The following is a 15,941-nucleotide window of genomic DNA, read 5'->3' on the forward strand; positions in this document are numbered from 1 at the left end:
CGTCACTTTGGAAATAACCGTTTCAGGTATTCTTACATACTCCTTGAATATGTAAGGCCTTAAATAATTAGGCCAAATCTTCTAACTAGGGAAACTAAACACATCGAGATTAATAGAATTTTAAAACATTCACCTTCAAGATACTTTTTCACCCTAAATACATTGCACCTCTTTGACTACCCAGTCATTCTTATCCTGGCCTCCACTTCCCATCTTGTGGATCTGCTTGCTGCCTGCTCTAAGGCAAAGCCTGGCCACTTATTTACACAGAATGCTTTCTCATGAATAGTTTACAATGGCTACTTTCTTTAAAATGTGCAGATTTAACACCTTTTTTTAATATACTTTTTTGATTATTTTTTTTAAATACACAGTACACAGACACAACATGCATCGGATTTAGGAGACTTTATACCTGTCAAGGCCCAGTTCCTATCTGCTAAGCTTAGTAGTTGATTTGCTCTTTCCTGTGGAAGTCTTAGTGTTTGGGGAATGGTGGAAAGAACTACCAGAACCTTTCAGACCATTCTTGCTTGTTTTGTTGCAGCAGTGCTCTTGTTGGCAGGACCTCCTAGAAGATGAGGAGCCTGAATGGCTAGGAGGTGATTTACTCCTCCCAAAATGTGGGGATGAACTCCTCTGATCATGATGGGATCTCCCAGCCCGGGATGGAGAAGAACTGGCAGTACGGGGTAAAGAAGAGCTCCTAGGGGAGGCACTGGGACTGCGGCGGGGGATGACAGGGCTCTTGGGTGGCGTTTTTGGACTATGTGGAGATCCAGGACTCTTACACTGGGTAGAACTCCTTGGTCTTTGAGATCCATTCTGTAGGATTTGAGCCAGACGAGAGATAAGATCTGAGTCCGAGCTGCTACTGCCTAGGACTCTGTATCTGCGCAACCTTAAGAAGAAACGAAGAAAGATTATTTCTATTTCCACCTATTCACTAAAATTCAAACAGAAACTCAGCACCACTAGAAACTAAGGAGGAGCTTGCATTCCTGAACAGATATGTGGAGCTCAACTTTCCCATTAGGTAGAGGTGTTTGGTCTAGTCTTTGGCTTCTGTGTTGTTCAGCTGAACACAGTATTTATATTTACATAAACTCACTCACATAAACAGCCTCAGTGTTACAGGACAACCGGAATTTCCTGGTGGTGCTGGAAGAAGTGCATTGAAGAGCAGTGCTTATTGCCGTTGCTTCAGAGGGGTACATCCATTCCTGCACACCATCAGTACACTCCCATACACAATTTAAGGGATGACAAGGCCCAATGCAACTTCCTTCAAAGGATTTTGCACTACTGTATCAAAAGTATCCTTATCTTGGGAATGCAGACACTGACAAAACTAGATTGTGGTTGTCTGCATACAGACATGGCAAAGGGGAGGTCTTCTAAAATCCACTCTGCCCTCCTTTAATTACTTGGCTGATTTAGACATGATCTGAGCATAGCTAATTGACTCAATGCTGATGGCTGGAATCTCCAAATATTTACAATGTCTACAGTAAGAACAGATTAATTTTCAAGGGGGCTGAATACAACAGCTCCTAAAAATTTCTATGGGTTTGTAAATAACCAGCAGTTCTGGGAAAATAACCCAACTCTAAAAAAATGTGTAAAGATTTCATTACAGATAGTTAGGTTTCAAAATATTGAATACACATCTATTGATGTATTAGTTTTAACAGTGAACCAGGCTCATTCTTGTGTAACAGCTTCTCCTCATTCATTCTCCAACAATGTAAAGTTTCTCAGAGAATTGAAGCCCAACATTTTTTAAAACATTACTTAAAGGATGGAACTTCTACAGGATTACATACTGCACAGTAACTGCAGTCTAGCTCAAATCCATTTTCAAGCTGAAAATCTATTTCTATTTCCTCTGCATTACCTAGCTTCTACCCCAGGTCTAGTAGGCGGTTTTCCTGGTGGTGGCCGAGGAAAGAACTGAGCTGAACTTGAACTGGTGACTTGATCAGTGGTTGCCCAAGACACCGGCCTTGGAATCTTGCTTTTTCTGGACTGAGGGCTGCTTGGAGATAAAGAGCTATCTTCATTCTGCTTGCTGAAATGAGCATCCAGTGTCAATCTAGAAAATGAAGCTAAGACATCATCCTCAGAAAAAGGTACTGGAGCAGCAGCCATTTTTTCCTCCAGTGACTTATCAGAGGCACTTGAGAGGTCACCAAGGAAAGATTTGAGCTGTCTCTTTTCCATAAGTAATTTGACCAAGTCTGTCTGATGGGCCTTTTTTAGAAGAAGCTTTTCCTTTGCGGAAACAGAAGAGGAATCTGACATTGAGTCTATCTCTTGTGCTAAAACCGGGATACGACTCTGTCTGAATACAAAAGAAGATTTAACTGAGTCCTTCTTAGATCGATAAGAATTCTCATTTTCTGAAATGCAGTGGAATAACTCTCCATTTCTGGGAGCATTTTTCTCTTTTTTATTCTCCTGCTGCAAAATAGTAGTAAGGGCCACTTGGTGGCATTTCAAGTCTTGGCTATGGACTTCTTCCTTATCAGAATGAAAACCATTTTCCTGAATGGTTGTTATTTTGCTTGCCTGTCTATTAACATGTGCATTATTAAGTCTTGAGGGAGACAATTCTGCTGTTTTAGGTGCTATTGACTTCAGAACCTCATCTTGATTTGGCATCAAACAGACAGGCCTTGACTTTGATTCTTGAGCTGCTTCCGTATTTGTTAGAGGTTCTTCCTCTGCAGATTTTGAGTTTCCTGGCAAAGAAGAATTCTGTTCTTTGCTTAGCATTTCAATGGCACCCTCAGAAATCACTGGAAGCCCTTCTTCCTCAGCCTCCTCCATAAGGATATTTGCAAGTTCTTTCTCTTCCTGTATCCCATTGTGTTCAGGTAGGTCCTTTTGGTCACAGTCCAGGACACTAACAGATTCTTTGACAAGTCCTTCCCTGTCAAGCACCTCCTGGCTAATATTAAGTATCAAATCTGGTCTGCTGGCACTAGCAGGAAGTGTAACTTCTGTCCCAACCAAGCCTGGCAAATTTTCCTTTGGAGAGGAAAGCTCAACAGTGTGTTCCACAGACTGACCATCCTGCTCTCTTCTCTCTAGTGGGTGGCCATAGTGAAAGCTCTCTGAAGCAGATTGTGTGGATGCCACTGAAGGTCTGGGTATTGTTATCTGCATTGGAAAATTAAAGAAAAAGGTGAGAAACTCAGGCATGTTATTGAAGGAACATCCTTTAAATAGCAGGTTTGGTTCCATGTCTTCAAGATACATCATAAATTCCTACGATTCACAATGGTTCAATAATACCTGACTTCATAACATACATGGAGATAATTAGAAAAAGAATGGTCTATCATCCCAAGACAGAAATACATAATAGGTAAAACCAAACACAATGTCAGTGAAAAATGTTGCAGTTAGCAAGTAACCCCCTCGGAAATGAGAACCAACCTAATTTTTTTTAATTTTGTTGCAGACTTTTTTTTTTTACTTTAGTTTGAATACTCTTAGAATAAGTTGTATATAAACATAAAATCTTTAGCAAGTACACAGCAATACTTATAGATAAATACAGAAGACAGAGAACACAATGACATTTAGATTCAGAAAATTCCATACTCATAATATATTTGTCTCTGGAAAAATAACTTTTCTGAGTATCCAATATTAGTTATTACTTTTTCTACTGAAGCTTATGCACCACTTTAACTAAGTAACCTGGTTAGGATATCTCCTTACCTAAGGCCATTAAGACATTCAAAAAGTAAATACTTACATATCTAAATCCCCTAACAGATCTGATCCAATAGATCAAAGCACTCTTAAAACTTATATATCATTAAGTCAGATTCCCTTTGAAAAACCATTCAGTTTATGATGAGTGCTGTCTCTGGCACAAACCTTAATTGTTAGAGTACATGTTCAGGAAATGGGAAACCTGCATTCATGCCTCTCCCCTACCTGAAGGACATAAATCCACTTCCTCCTGTTCCCATCAAGTAGGGAAAAAAACCCAAATGCAGTTGTTTCTTACCTTCCTCATTGGAGACAGGCCACTATACAGACACAAATGCAAGAATCATGAGTTGAGGGGGTGAAAGAGCACATACACAAGAGAGAGCACATACACAAGTTTTGCCTCTGGGGACATGAGAGGAATGCACTCTTGCATGAAGAGGAGTCCTACATTCTGGCTTATATATACTGGATGAAGTAAGTTGGTGTAAACAATAAAAATAAAAAAAATTACAAATCAAGGGGCTACTCTTACACCTTTTTCTACATGGACAGAGAGTTCAGCTCTGGTTTTCTTTCTATTTGGTAGCTTCATGAATCTGACAAAATCTGTACTCAACAGAAAGTGGAAACTAGAGTCTGAGTTTGGTTAAAAACACTCCTGACGCACTACTGGTAGAAGAGACAACTAATAGAGTGTTGCTAGGATTCTGCTATATTAGAATACAGATTTTACTTGATTTTGTTAGAGAAATTATATACAGTGCTGACCTTACTGGGCTTGTGCAAGAGCTAGTACATTGGTACTACTAGCAGTAGAAACCAAAACAAAACAAAAAACCAAGCCAAAACAAAAACAAAACCAAAAAACCCCACACAAACAAACAAAACAAAAAAAACAATCAAACAAACAGAAACAAAAAACCCCACAGAGACCTACAGTAAGATTCTACTTTTTGTCTCCTTTATAATTTGTTTTCAAGTTTGGGCAGTACGGTCCTCCATGTTTACTGAATTAAAGTGGTACATTGAGCAAAAATCTGAGGTTACTAAGTTTTGGCAAAACAATCCTCCTCATCTCCTCTTACTCTCAGTCCAGGTTCTTTCATCTGAAACACACACTATTTCTCTTTTGAGATAGTGAAGGGTTTCTTAGTTCAAAAGACTTCTGAGAGAATCCAAGAATATCAGCTAGAGAAAGAATAGAAGAAACAGATTTGCCTTTAAAAGCACCTTTCCATGATTTGATAATTTAGTGCCTAAATCTTGAGTGTTAAAAAACAGTTTAGCAAGGACTCTGCACAGAAAGAAAAATGGATAAAACTGGTGGAAAAAAAAAGCAAACCAAACCAAAACAAAAAGGTCTAGGAAATAGGGCAGTTGTCCCATAGGTTTTCATACATATATAATAATTTGCCCTAAGACAACACAGCTCCAGGTAGCCTATGTTGAAGGACTTCCTTTCATATGACAGAGGAACTTATTTTGGATGACTTATTTCTGTCAGACAAAAATCATCAACTTGCTTAAAAATTCTGATCTACAATCTGGGTAAAAGTGGGTTCAGGAAATTTTAACACAATATTATCTGTGGAAGAGCAGGTTCGAACTTTGGAGAGATCACTTGGGCGTTTGCTGTCCACTGAGGTCTGTCTTTAGCTTGTTTCAATACCTTGTTCTCCAGAGCTGCAGATGCATCTCAAAAGTAAGGATGCACAAGATACTTCCTTTTTCAAACTTTTCACTTGATGAGCTACTCTAGTTGCCAGTTCAAATAACTCAGGATTGAAATACCAGAGTTATCTTCCACATACCTGAAGGATGACTTCCCTTAGAATAGAATGATCCTGGTGCCCTCTCAACTTACAGAGATGAGACAACCTTGGGCATTTGCTTTCAGAAGGGTATTTTTCTATTTCATCTATTTCCAGAAGAACCACAACTACATTTAAATCCTCCTTTGCTCAAATATGTTTACATGAAAACTCTTTTCCTTGTGACACCTCTCTCATATGTCAATTCTTTGCTAGAAGAAAGCAGCTCTGATATGAAGTTAGTTTACGTTTTTCAACAGAGAACTGTTGAAATTCTGGAGAGAATTTTCTAGTCTTTCAAGTACATCTTAGCCAAGCAGATTTAACCCTTACATTCAAGAAAGATGAGACTAGGCTTGTTGAACCACCTACAATCAAATAGGCAGGAGCTATTTGTGAAAAAGAAACATTAAACAATTGGAGAAAAGAGAAGGATACTGGATGACTAAGTATCAATAAAGACCCAGTGCTACTGAATAATTTATAATTTCAAAAAAGGCTTTGTGAACACATATATCACTTTCTTGATTTGTACTCACTAACAAACAAAAATTTGTTTACTCACATGGTCAATAAGCCTCTTATTAGTCTTCTCAAAGTACAAGAACTAGATAACATCCCTGTTGGACTTGACATTTCACCTACATGTGCAAGAATTTAAATGGGTAGTCATAAACAATCCTCATATTTTTATTTCTTCTGCCACTAAATACACTCTTATCTATGAGATTTTTATGGTTAATCATGTCAATTATGTAAAACACTGAACCTGACGAACAAATATTACAATTAATCTAAGAAGTATGGGGAATACAACTTAAAATCCTACCTTTCAGCTCACTATGATAACTAGTTTATAACACTGATTATTGCAGTTCCCATATTTGAACAGGAATTATGTGATACAACAGATGACTAAAAGTCACTGAGACAATATATAGAACAATGAATTCAAAGTTCTCCTTTCATTCCAAAATATTTGAAAGAAATTACTGCTACCGTAGTCTTGAATTTTTTGGCCTTCCCTAAATAATCTCTTAATTCCTTTCTGTTTCCCCAAATTCACACCTGAACTGAGATGAGAAATTAGCCTGCATTTCTTCAAGAAATTTTATAATACAGTGAGTGGGATGTCAAAAAAGAAAAAGAACAAAACAACAACATAAATATCTCTCAGACAGCCTTTATATTTTATAAACTTTCCTCCTTTTAAATCTTTGACAGGCTGCACTAGTAAGTGATATGCTTGCATGAATCCCCTGTGTACATATACAGCTAACTGTAGTGGAATAGGTCTGCAAAGCTGCTACATCTGAAAGACGTAAAGGCGTGAATATGAATTATTGTACAATATCAGCAATAACTTCTTCATTCCACTCTTGATGTCTGATACTTCTGCATGTCAAGGGCTGTCGGGACTTTGAGCCTCTTAGAGACATGGTGTGCAGATCTGTTTCCTGCTAATCCTTTCATTATTTGGAATTTCTCATATTAATACACCATCATTCTATTACTGGACATTCTGAAGACACTTCACCTAAGCAGTTTACTCTCTTCAGAACATCTTTCCTTACCTTGAAGTAAACCTTGAAGCTTTTGTATCCAGGAGAATAAACCTCACACGTCTCTTTTCCCTGCTTCTTTTTCACCTATGGTTAGCTCTATAGCCAGCAGGAATAAAGCCAGTGTTAGAACAAGTCTGCAATATTGGCAAGACAAAAAAATCTCCCTAAATCTTTCCAGTTCAAGAGCTTCCTCTTATTTCATGAGCTTTTCTTTACTTGCATCACTTAGTTTCTATTTCCTTTCACAATATTATGCCTCTGCAAATAAATTTGAACTGCAGGCTGTATGAAAGTGCCAAGGGTATATAATGCACTGCCCTGTAATTTACTGCCAGTGCCATTCTCACACAAGTAAACCGCTGCTATGCTTTATGCCTCAGGAGACAGCTCACATGTTCCTGATCAGAAGAGACCCACTTCCCAAAATCCTCCCTACCTACTACTATCACTCCTACTGACTTTCTAGAGTGCAATCCTTTCTATCACTTACATTCCAAACCCAGATCCTCACAGCAGGGAAGCTAAAGATAATTTAATATTTGTTTACTGAAGTATATTGGCTGTTTTTACAATAAGACTAATATGGGGATAAAGAGGAGAAATATATGGCTGTAATTCAGTGTCATGGAACATAAGACTAGAGATGATAGCAAATTTAGATACTGAATCCTTATCAACAGCCCCATATATATATAGTACTGAAAGAACTGCAGGCATTTGTAGGAACTGCTGGTCCTCAGGACACCATCATTTTTTGGTAAAAACTCACATGTGGCAGGCCCTAATCCTAGACTAAAGAGAAGTAACATATAAAGATTTTTTTATATCTATCTGAAAAGAGTCATGTATTGAACTCCACAGCTCTACAGATATATTATTTCTTCCATAACACTAATTTTGGCATTGATTTACATGGAGGTTATGAGAAATGGGAAGAGGATGGAATAAGATGCAGAGCTATAAATGGACAACTATGTTTCCAAATTATCTAATATAGGTAACTTTTGAGGATAAAGAACATAGAGATCTGTGTGTACAATCTTTCTCCAAGGCTTATTAGCCATGGCTTAACTTCTGAATTTTTCAAACATCTTCCCTTTTCAGTTATTCCTAGACCACTTACCAGACAAAATTATATATTTTTTTTGTTCTAACATAAAACTATATCCTCAAATATCCAACAGGACAAATACTGAATACTCTAAAAATGGTATCTTTGACTGCTTTTAGAGAATGACTCTAACTGTTAATAAGTGGCTAATTAGTTTGGTAACATGATTAATACAACTACTTATTCAATTTGAAACTACTTTTATATAATGCATAAACCAATTGAAGAACATTGTTGAAATTTACTGCTGAAATGGAAAGCAGAGGTGCTTACAGATTATTACTTCATAACACTCACATAATACTCCTGTGATACTGCCATTAAAATGGTCACTATCATAGTATTTTTCGCAGTGCCAAAGAAATGGTTCTTTTCAAAGAAAACATTAACTTGACTTAATGCACAGTTCAGAGGTGTGAATTTTTTCCCTGTAATTACAGTTGCACTAGAATCATATATAATTTTAATGATAGAAGGCAAATATTTTAAGAAATAAATACATCTAAATTAAAGATTATCTTATGGATGATACTATAGACATTATGTAGACTTATCTACAGGCACAATGTTAATTATATTAATTAGATCAATTATAACTTAATTACAGGAGAAATAATCATTAGTCATTATGTTCTGAACTGTAACCACCTATTTATTTCAAGATTATTATAATATGAAGTGTCATCATGGAAATAATCGTTGACCCCAGAGTTAATCAGCTCTCCATGGGAAATCCCATAGACCACTTAGCTTTCCTTTTCTTTACTTATTTTATGCTGATGAAATTATGAGGTTTGAAAAACATAATAAATCATACATGTTTTGGATAGGATTTGCATGATAACAGAATAACATTAAAAAGAAAAATGATAACTTCAAGATGGACAAGAATAGCTGCAACTTGTGATTACAAATTTGGGGAATCTTAAAAGCACTGTTGACGCCAGAAACCACAAACATGTGAAACAACTATAATATTTTATATGTTTGGGTTTTTTTGAATCAATGTATGCAGATACTATTACCACAGCTAATTCCTTGTCCAGACCTTCATGACTTTTCTGCTGCTTCTAGTAGAGAAACCTGCAGAAGCAGAATGGCCAAGAATGGTTCTGTCACTACAAATGGAAACGTTCTCTACAGCAACACACTATTCAGAAAAAAATAAGTCATTCATGCTGACTGCTTGTCCTCAACTCTTAATTACTTAATTTACAGCTTGGAAAGTTATCATTGGAAGAATTTAACATGATGCACTGTTTAGTTCTTCTGTACACCAAAGGCAGATGTGAAAAAGTATGCCTGAAGAATTTCCTTCAGACAAAAGACTGCCCTGAAAAGGCAGCATTTAGATTTCTATGTATCAAGCAATTTTCTGTGATTACTAAGATAAAAGTAACAAATAAAAATTTTTACATGTTGGCATTAGAAAAAGAGTGCATAGAAGAAAATTCTTCTAGAAACATCATTATCAATATAAAATCCAGTTGTTTAAAAGAATGTGAGTAAACCAGGATAAAATCTATTAAAAAATTAACAGTCATTAACAATTACCCTGTCATGAATGAGATGGTACAAGATCTGCACATTTTGTACTTAACAAAATCAAATCTACTGTGTATGAAACAGTTCTAGTAGCTGCAAGCTGGACTAGTTCCTTGAATTTTTGCCTTGATTAAAACAGGGAAGAACCTAACTGCTGACTCAATATAGTTTCCATCAGGATAGGTAACAAGAGGTGTAACGATTTTGTAAAATCTGAAATTAGAACCTTTTTTCTACAGACAAACCACGTTTTTAATCATGGCAGCAGTAAAAACAGACTCACCAAACAGAAAAAAGCTTTTCCCTCTTTTCTTTCAAGAACACACCTATTTGATAACCTGACATGCCTTGAAAATGAAGTTCAGAAGAGGATTTTGGACTAATGTATCCCTTCACAATATTTTAAACTATAAACCAGAGTGTTAACTAGCTGAGTTTATAGAGAACTAGTTTCCTACTATACATGACAAGTTAACACCACTGACAAATTTCAAAAGAACACTTTGGGGTTTTGTTTGTTTATTTGTAGTACTAAAAGGGTTTGTTAAATATCAAAACCAAAGTAAATGTTCATTTGCTTGCTATTGCAGACTAGCGAAACCTACTAAAATTAGTTAATACAAAAAAGCAAAATTTACAACAACTATTTGCACTCCTAGCTGATAAACCTGAAATATCTAAAATAAAAAAACAATTATAAGAGATTTGCATTTGTTCTCTAAATAACCCTTGAACATATCAAGAAGTCTTATCTTATTCTTCCACAGGTTCCTGAATTTCAGTGAGATGCTGAAAAATTAAGGTAAAATTTTCAGCTCAAATCAGTGTATTATTTCTCATCTTGGATATGAATATGAAAGTGATGGCTTGCATTTCCATAGCTTCTTGTGTGGGAAGATTTCAGAGCATTTTGTAACTAATCACATAAGTATATAATTACAAAATATTTTTAAATGTTCCAGTAAGGTAGAAATTTGAGAAATTTAAGACAGAAAATATTTGTATAAGTGCCAACTAATTCTAATTGCTTAACCTAAGATACACAGATTAGCCTTCCCTAACACAATGAATAACAATAAAATAATTACATTTAAATTAGCCTGCTTGCACATACCTGATTAAGCACATGGAAAAAAGAAAATACACCTGAATGACAGACAAAACTGGAATCTACCTTTTTAAAGGGTTGTATCATATTGTAGAGCAGCCAGTTTGGAAGTATTCTAGGCTGCTACTGTGGCTAGAAGTGGTATTCACTAAACTGTTAGAGAATTAGAGCTGAGAAACGCGAAATAAAAATCTGCAGTTACTGATTTAGAGTCTTTCTTAAGATACAGCTACACATTTAACACCACAACTACTGAAGCAGTATCTTCACACACAGCCCTGGCCAGTAGTTGCTGCACTGACATCATCTTTACCACTGACCATCACACACCACCTGATGCACCTCTATTAATGAGCAGAGAACTCATCTAGTTGAGAAATTCACAGAAAGAAAGAAAAAGGTTAGGTTTCAAGAGGATTTGCTGTACAATTTGACCATGCTGTAGATGAGAAGGATACTAATAGCACTCCAGACACAGTCTTCAGACCCAGGTAGAAGAATTAATCTGTTTTTGGGAGCTGTAATGCTGCCACCCTCTTTTCTTTATGCTGCAAGTTGAATAACTAAGAGCTGAAGCAAAAAACTCCAATTCCCTTTCATAATTTATGTATGGCAAGACAAGAGTCCTCTATTGAGCAAATATAGACTGACCTACATCCTATAGCCCCTCTGCACTAGTAAGCAGAGAATATACAGAGATTTCATGACCTCCTCTGATACCAAAGTACAGGAAGATGGGTAAGAGTTCCTGAACCCTCATTCATCAAAAATCTAGAAAGTCACTTTGTTTGATTTTAGAAACAAACATATCATTCCTTATTTTTTAATACATTAAACTAAATTCAACAGTACAGATCCCTGACCTCTGCAATTCATTAGTTATGTAAGCTGAACCAAATTGCAGACTGCAGGAAAGACGTGAAAATATATTCAGTACCAAATATTTATAGAGATACACAAATGACATTAAAATTATTTAAAATATGTTAGAAAAAGAAGGACTTGCAAAAGTTTTTTTAATTCTTCAGTGAGCCATGAAGTTCATGAGGCTTTCATTGTTGGAATCAACTAAACAATTGTGCTTTTTTTTCAGTAGGAAATGACAAGCTGGAAATTCTTAAGATAGTTAGGACTTTGAAATCATAGCTCAAAAGGTAACACAGCAGTGAAGCACTCACCAGCTAAAAGGAAAGAAGAGGCTTAATGTTCACTCCACCAAGTAGCAGCACCTGGCACAATGCCAGGCCTTCATATGACAAAGTACATCACTTTGCAGTCCTTATTAATATTGCAGCTGTATTTATTTCTTGGGTACTAAGAAAGCCAGAGAAGGACCCCTGTGCCAACTTGCTTTTTCTGAGCATTGTGCACATTTTGCTAAGTTTGCTAATCACAGCTGCAATAGATCCTGATTGAAAAACTTAAATTGTAGCTATAGAGACCGAAAAAAAGAAACCAAACAAACCAGAAATTAAGGTCATTTTGCATCCTAGGATACAAATCAATGCTGAAAAATATGGAAGCTTAACTCCTAATGAGTTAATTTCTCCTAGGTCCCTTCCCTTACTCAATACATCAGCCATCATGAAGATACAGTATTTTGGTATCCCATCGAGTTCAGAATCATGAACATTGGGAAGTTACTGTTTGATTTTATACATCGAGCACAGATTTATTTATTTTTTATTTTCAGCTAAGAAACAGGCAGGAGTTTGCCTTGTTACCAGACACCAATGATCCTATAGAATTTTGAAAGTAACTAAGCTTGATGAATTTTAATATCAATACTCCTGCTCATTCTTCACTAAGAAAAGGAAAACTATCTATAATATAGAAATTTTTGTACTGAAAAATACATTGGAAATGAACGGCAACACAAAATATAATCCAAATTAAATATTAATGGTAAAATGATGATGATATGTTAGTCTTGTGCATTAATGCTATGTCATACTGCTTTACCTAACAATGCAAACTCATGCTACTTAGCAGATCTCAATATTTTTGTGACTCATACAAAAATTAGACTTAACCTCAATTATGATTGCAAGCCTTCCTCTTTCATATTGAAATGAAACCAGAAATACAAAACTATAAAAAGTCCCCTTTCTCTAGTGACATTTTTCATTACCTGTGACCCTTGATAATTGCCATCTTTATTTTATTTACTGTAAGCATGGGAAAAATTTATTATTTGCTAATTTTTGAAGAAACAATCTGACTGTTTCTAGATCCCTTTCTGTCACATTAAAATCTTTTAGGATAGTCCAGATCTTAATATGTGTTCCTAATTTGAAATTCAGCTGGTACTGTGATTATAGGAACCCATTATTCTTTGCTTTAAAGCAAGGTCTTTTCCTGTTTTATAATCCTATCATTTTTGAGGAGTAAATCTCTGAGGAAGTGAATCTGTCTTCCAGAACATCCAGAGAGAGATGCAAACTTATCCAGATCTTAACCTGAATAAAAGCTCTTTAAATACTCCCCTCTTCTAAGTGGGACAATATATCTTCCTCACAGAGTATTCCCAACTCTATTCCTGGAAAAGATCCATTCTTACTCCCCAACTTGATCTTTCCCAGCATTTTTAGGATGCTGTGTATAGCAGTACGACTAGCATATGCCTACTACCAGACTGGGCAGAGCAACTGAAAATGTTAAACTTTGCAGATGACTGCTACAGTGCAGTCACTTCTATGAAGACAAGGCTTATTCACCTGCTCAAGTTGTGCTTTTGAGATGCGAATGACAGGGGGGAGCTTGTTGCCACAGGGAATGACAGGAAGCTGCCTACGGCCAGTTGAGCGTGAGGAAGAGGAGTGGCTCTCAGCTGACTGACTCCTTGGTAAACCAGCCTCCCTCAGAGGGTCCAAGTGGATGGACAGATAGGCTATAGGGCTCATGGTGCGGAGGATGGGACTTGAAATTCTTGGAGTGGAGAAATGCAGCATATGACATGAGTTGAGCTGTGAGAACAACATGGTGGGGAAGAAAATAAGGTTGAATATATTTTAATGATTCTTGTTTATGTCTTGCCTATATCCATTCCCTAAAACACCATATTCACAACTCCCTAAAAGGCTGAAAGTTCATCGTTTAAGAGGTGTCTTAAGTCTAATATTCACATTTCCCATCAACCATTTTCAAAAATCCAGTCTCAAAATCAAGACTAATTCATCATTTCTCTAGCTGGACTCTTCATTCACTCAGTCTTAGAATCATAGAATCATTTAGATTGGAAAATAAAATCAGATTCTCTATGTGCAACCATCGCAACTCTTTTAAGTAGTCAGTAACAGTCTAGGGCAGAATTTAATAACTGAGCAGTCTTTTTCAAGGACATTGTGTACATCAGTTGAAGCTGGGTAGTTGATCATTGCCTGATCCTTTCAAACACTTAGCACATCTGCACAACATCATACCCGTGCATCTGAGATTACTACATTTATAGCATATACACCCATTGGAGGTTTTACAGCTGTGTCAATAGCAGCAAACATTAAGAACTGCACCTGAAAGGATTAAGCAGTAAGGTTAATACTAAACAATTCTGATGAAATTTCCAAAAATGGGACCAAACTAGGAGATACAGTGGCCTGGAGAATTAAGGAACAATTGCTTCATCTTGAACTACATTAATTAAAGCATTTAGATAAGAGGTAAGGAAAAAAAAAATCTTCCAAACTATTAATTTTAGACAAAGTGCATTTTTAAATTGCTTATTGATGATTCTAATAAACCTATAGCTTGATAGACAAAGCTAAAATCAACTGGTTTTTCGCAAGACCTTTTCCAGCACTGAATAAATATCTGATGGTGATACATTTAAGTATCTGTAAATGAGATTGCCGTACATAGTTTGCAATTCTTTGTTCCAATTACAGTTAGAGAAAACCATGAAGAGCAGAGATAAGGAAATTTTCTGCAAGCTTCATGCTTCATTGAAGGTGACTTTTTGTTTCCTACCATGGCATTTGCAATTCTAACCAATATCCTTTGGAAAGTAAGAGCATCTAGCAAGCATTTCCTTTTCTAAGGAAAAAGTATCTTTTAATTATGCCAGTACTAGAGCTTCAGTTCCCACAATGCACAGCTGACTTGCAACTGGAAATAAAAAAGATTATATCCAGTGCCTCATAAAATCAAAAAATGAGCATGGAAGGTACATGAAAATTAAATTACTTACAACTCAGAAATAAATAGAAATTTAAGAGCAAGCTTTTGGTAAGACATAATAGTACCTTGACATACAAAATTTCCATTTCAGCAGTATTTCTAAATAATAAAAATCAATACATTCACACAGTAAACCCTCTTCTATAACACACACACAGATATATATACATCTACCTGAATTTCTGTTGTCAGCCAAGTGGGACTAAAGCAAACTCTTATTTAACTTAAACTGAAGATGAAGATGGAAAGACTTATTACATGTTTTATTACTTCAAATCCATTATTTCTTATTTACTAAAATATCTGCTTGACAAATGTATGTTGCAAGGTCTTGTGCAAGCACTGTATGGAGTACTTTGCAATTCAATACAAACACAAAATTTTGTATTTTTGTACAAAATTAATGAGGCTGTGGGCCCACAACATGGAAAGTCCAGCTCTAGCCCATTAGTACCAGGTATAGGAAAAGACAAGTAGAGCTGTATGACAAAAACTGCTGCTTCAGTATAAATTCACTATTAGTGTAGATCAGCCCAAATTCTTCTGACCAATTAGCTTCATGCCAGGAGATATTACAGCAAATCACACACTGTCTGTCCTGCAGCCAAAGTCAACATACAGCCATTATTAAACCATAAATCAGCATGTATACCCTTAGCATGCTTTGAGCAACTCGACAGATATGTGACCATGTGCCTACAACTAAGCCAGATCAAACTGGTCTTTTCTGGCAGCACACAGAATCTGTATTGCAACTGGAAAACCAAGACTGATAACATGAAAAATACTTCTCTTACCTGCAGGCATTTTTTCATAATAGATAGCATAATTTGCTGTATTTTTTTATGCCTGAGATTTTCTCACTCCCAAGCCAATAACTTACACATTTTTCT

The 15,941-nt window shown here is 36.2% G+C and overlaps 1 protein-coding gene across 1 annotated transcript in view; it reads right to left on the reverse strand.

Moving 5' to 3' along the window:
* Nucleotides 1–432: 432 nt before the first annotated feature.
* TTBK2 (tau tubulin kinase 2) overlaps nucleotides 433–15,941 on the reverse strand; it is a 52,182-nt gene continuing 36,673 nt past the window's right edge. The window contains exons 13-14 of the mRNA XM_062494923.1: nucleotides 1,898–3,165; nucleotides 433–901 (exon numbers count right to left, since the gene is read on the reverse strand). Coding sequence (XP_062350907.1) covers nucleotides 433–901; nucleotides 1,898–3,165 — 1,737 coding nt within the window. The remainder of the gene's footprint in view (nucleotides 902–1,897; nucleotides 3,166–15,941) is intronic.

This window comes from Cinclus cinclus, chromosome 6 (assembly GCF_963662255.1).
Source record: "Cinclus cinclus chromosome 6, bCinCin1.1, whole genome shotgun sequence".
In the NCBI taxonomy this organism is placed as follows: domain Eukaryota; kingdom Metazoa; phylum Chordata; class Aves; order Passeriformes; family Cinclidae; genus Cinclus; species Cinclus cinclus.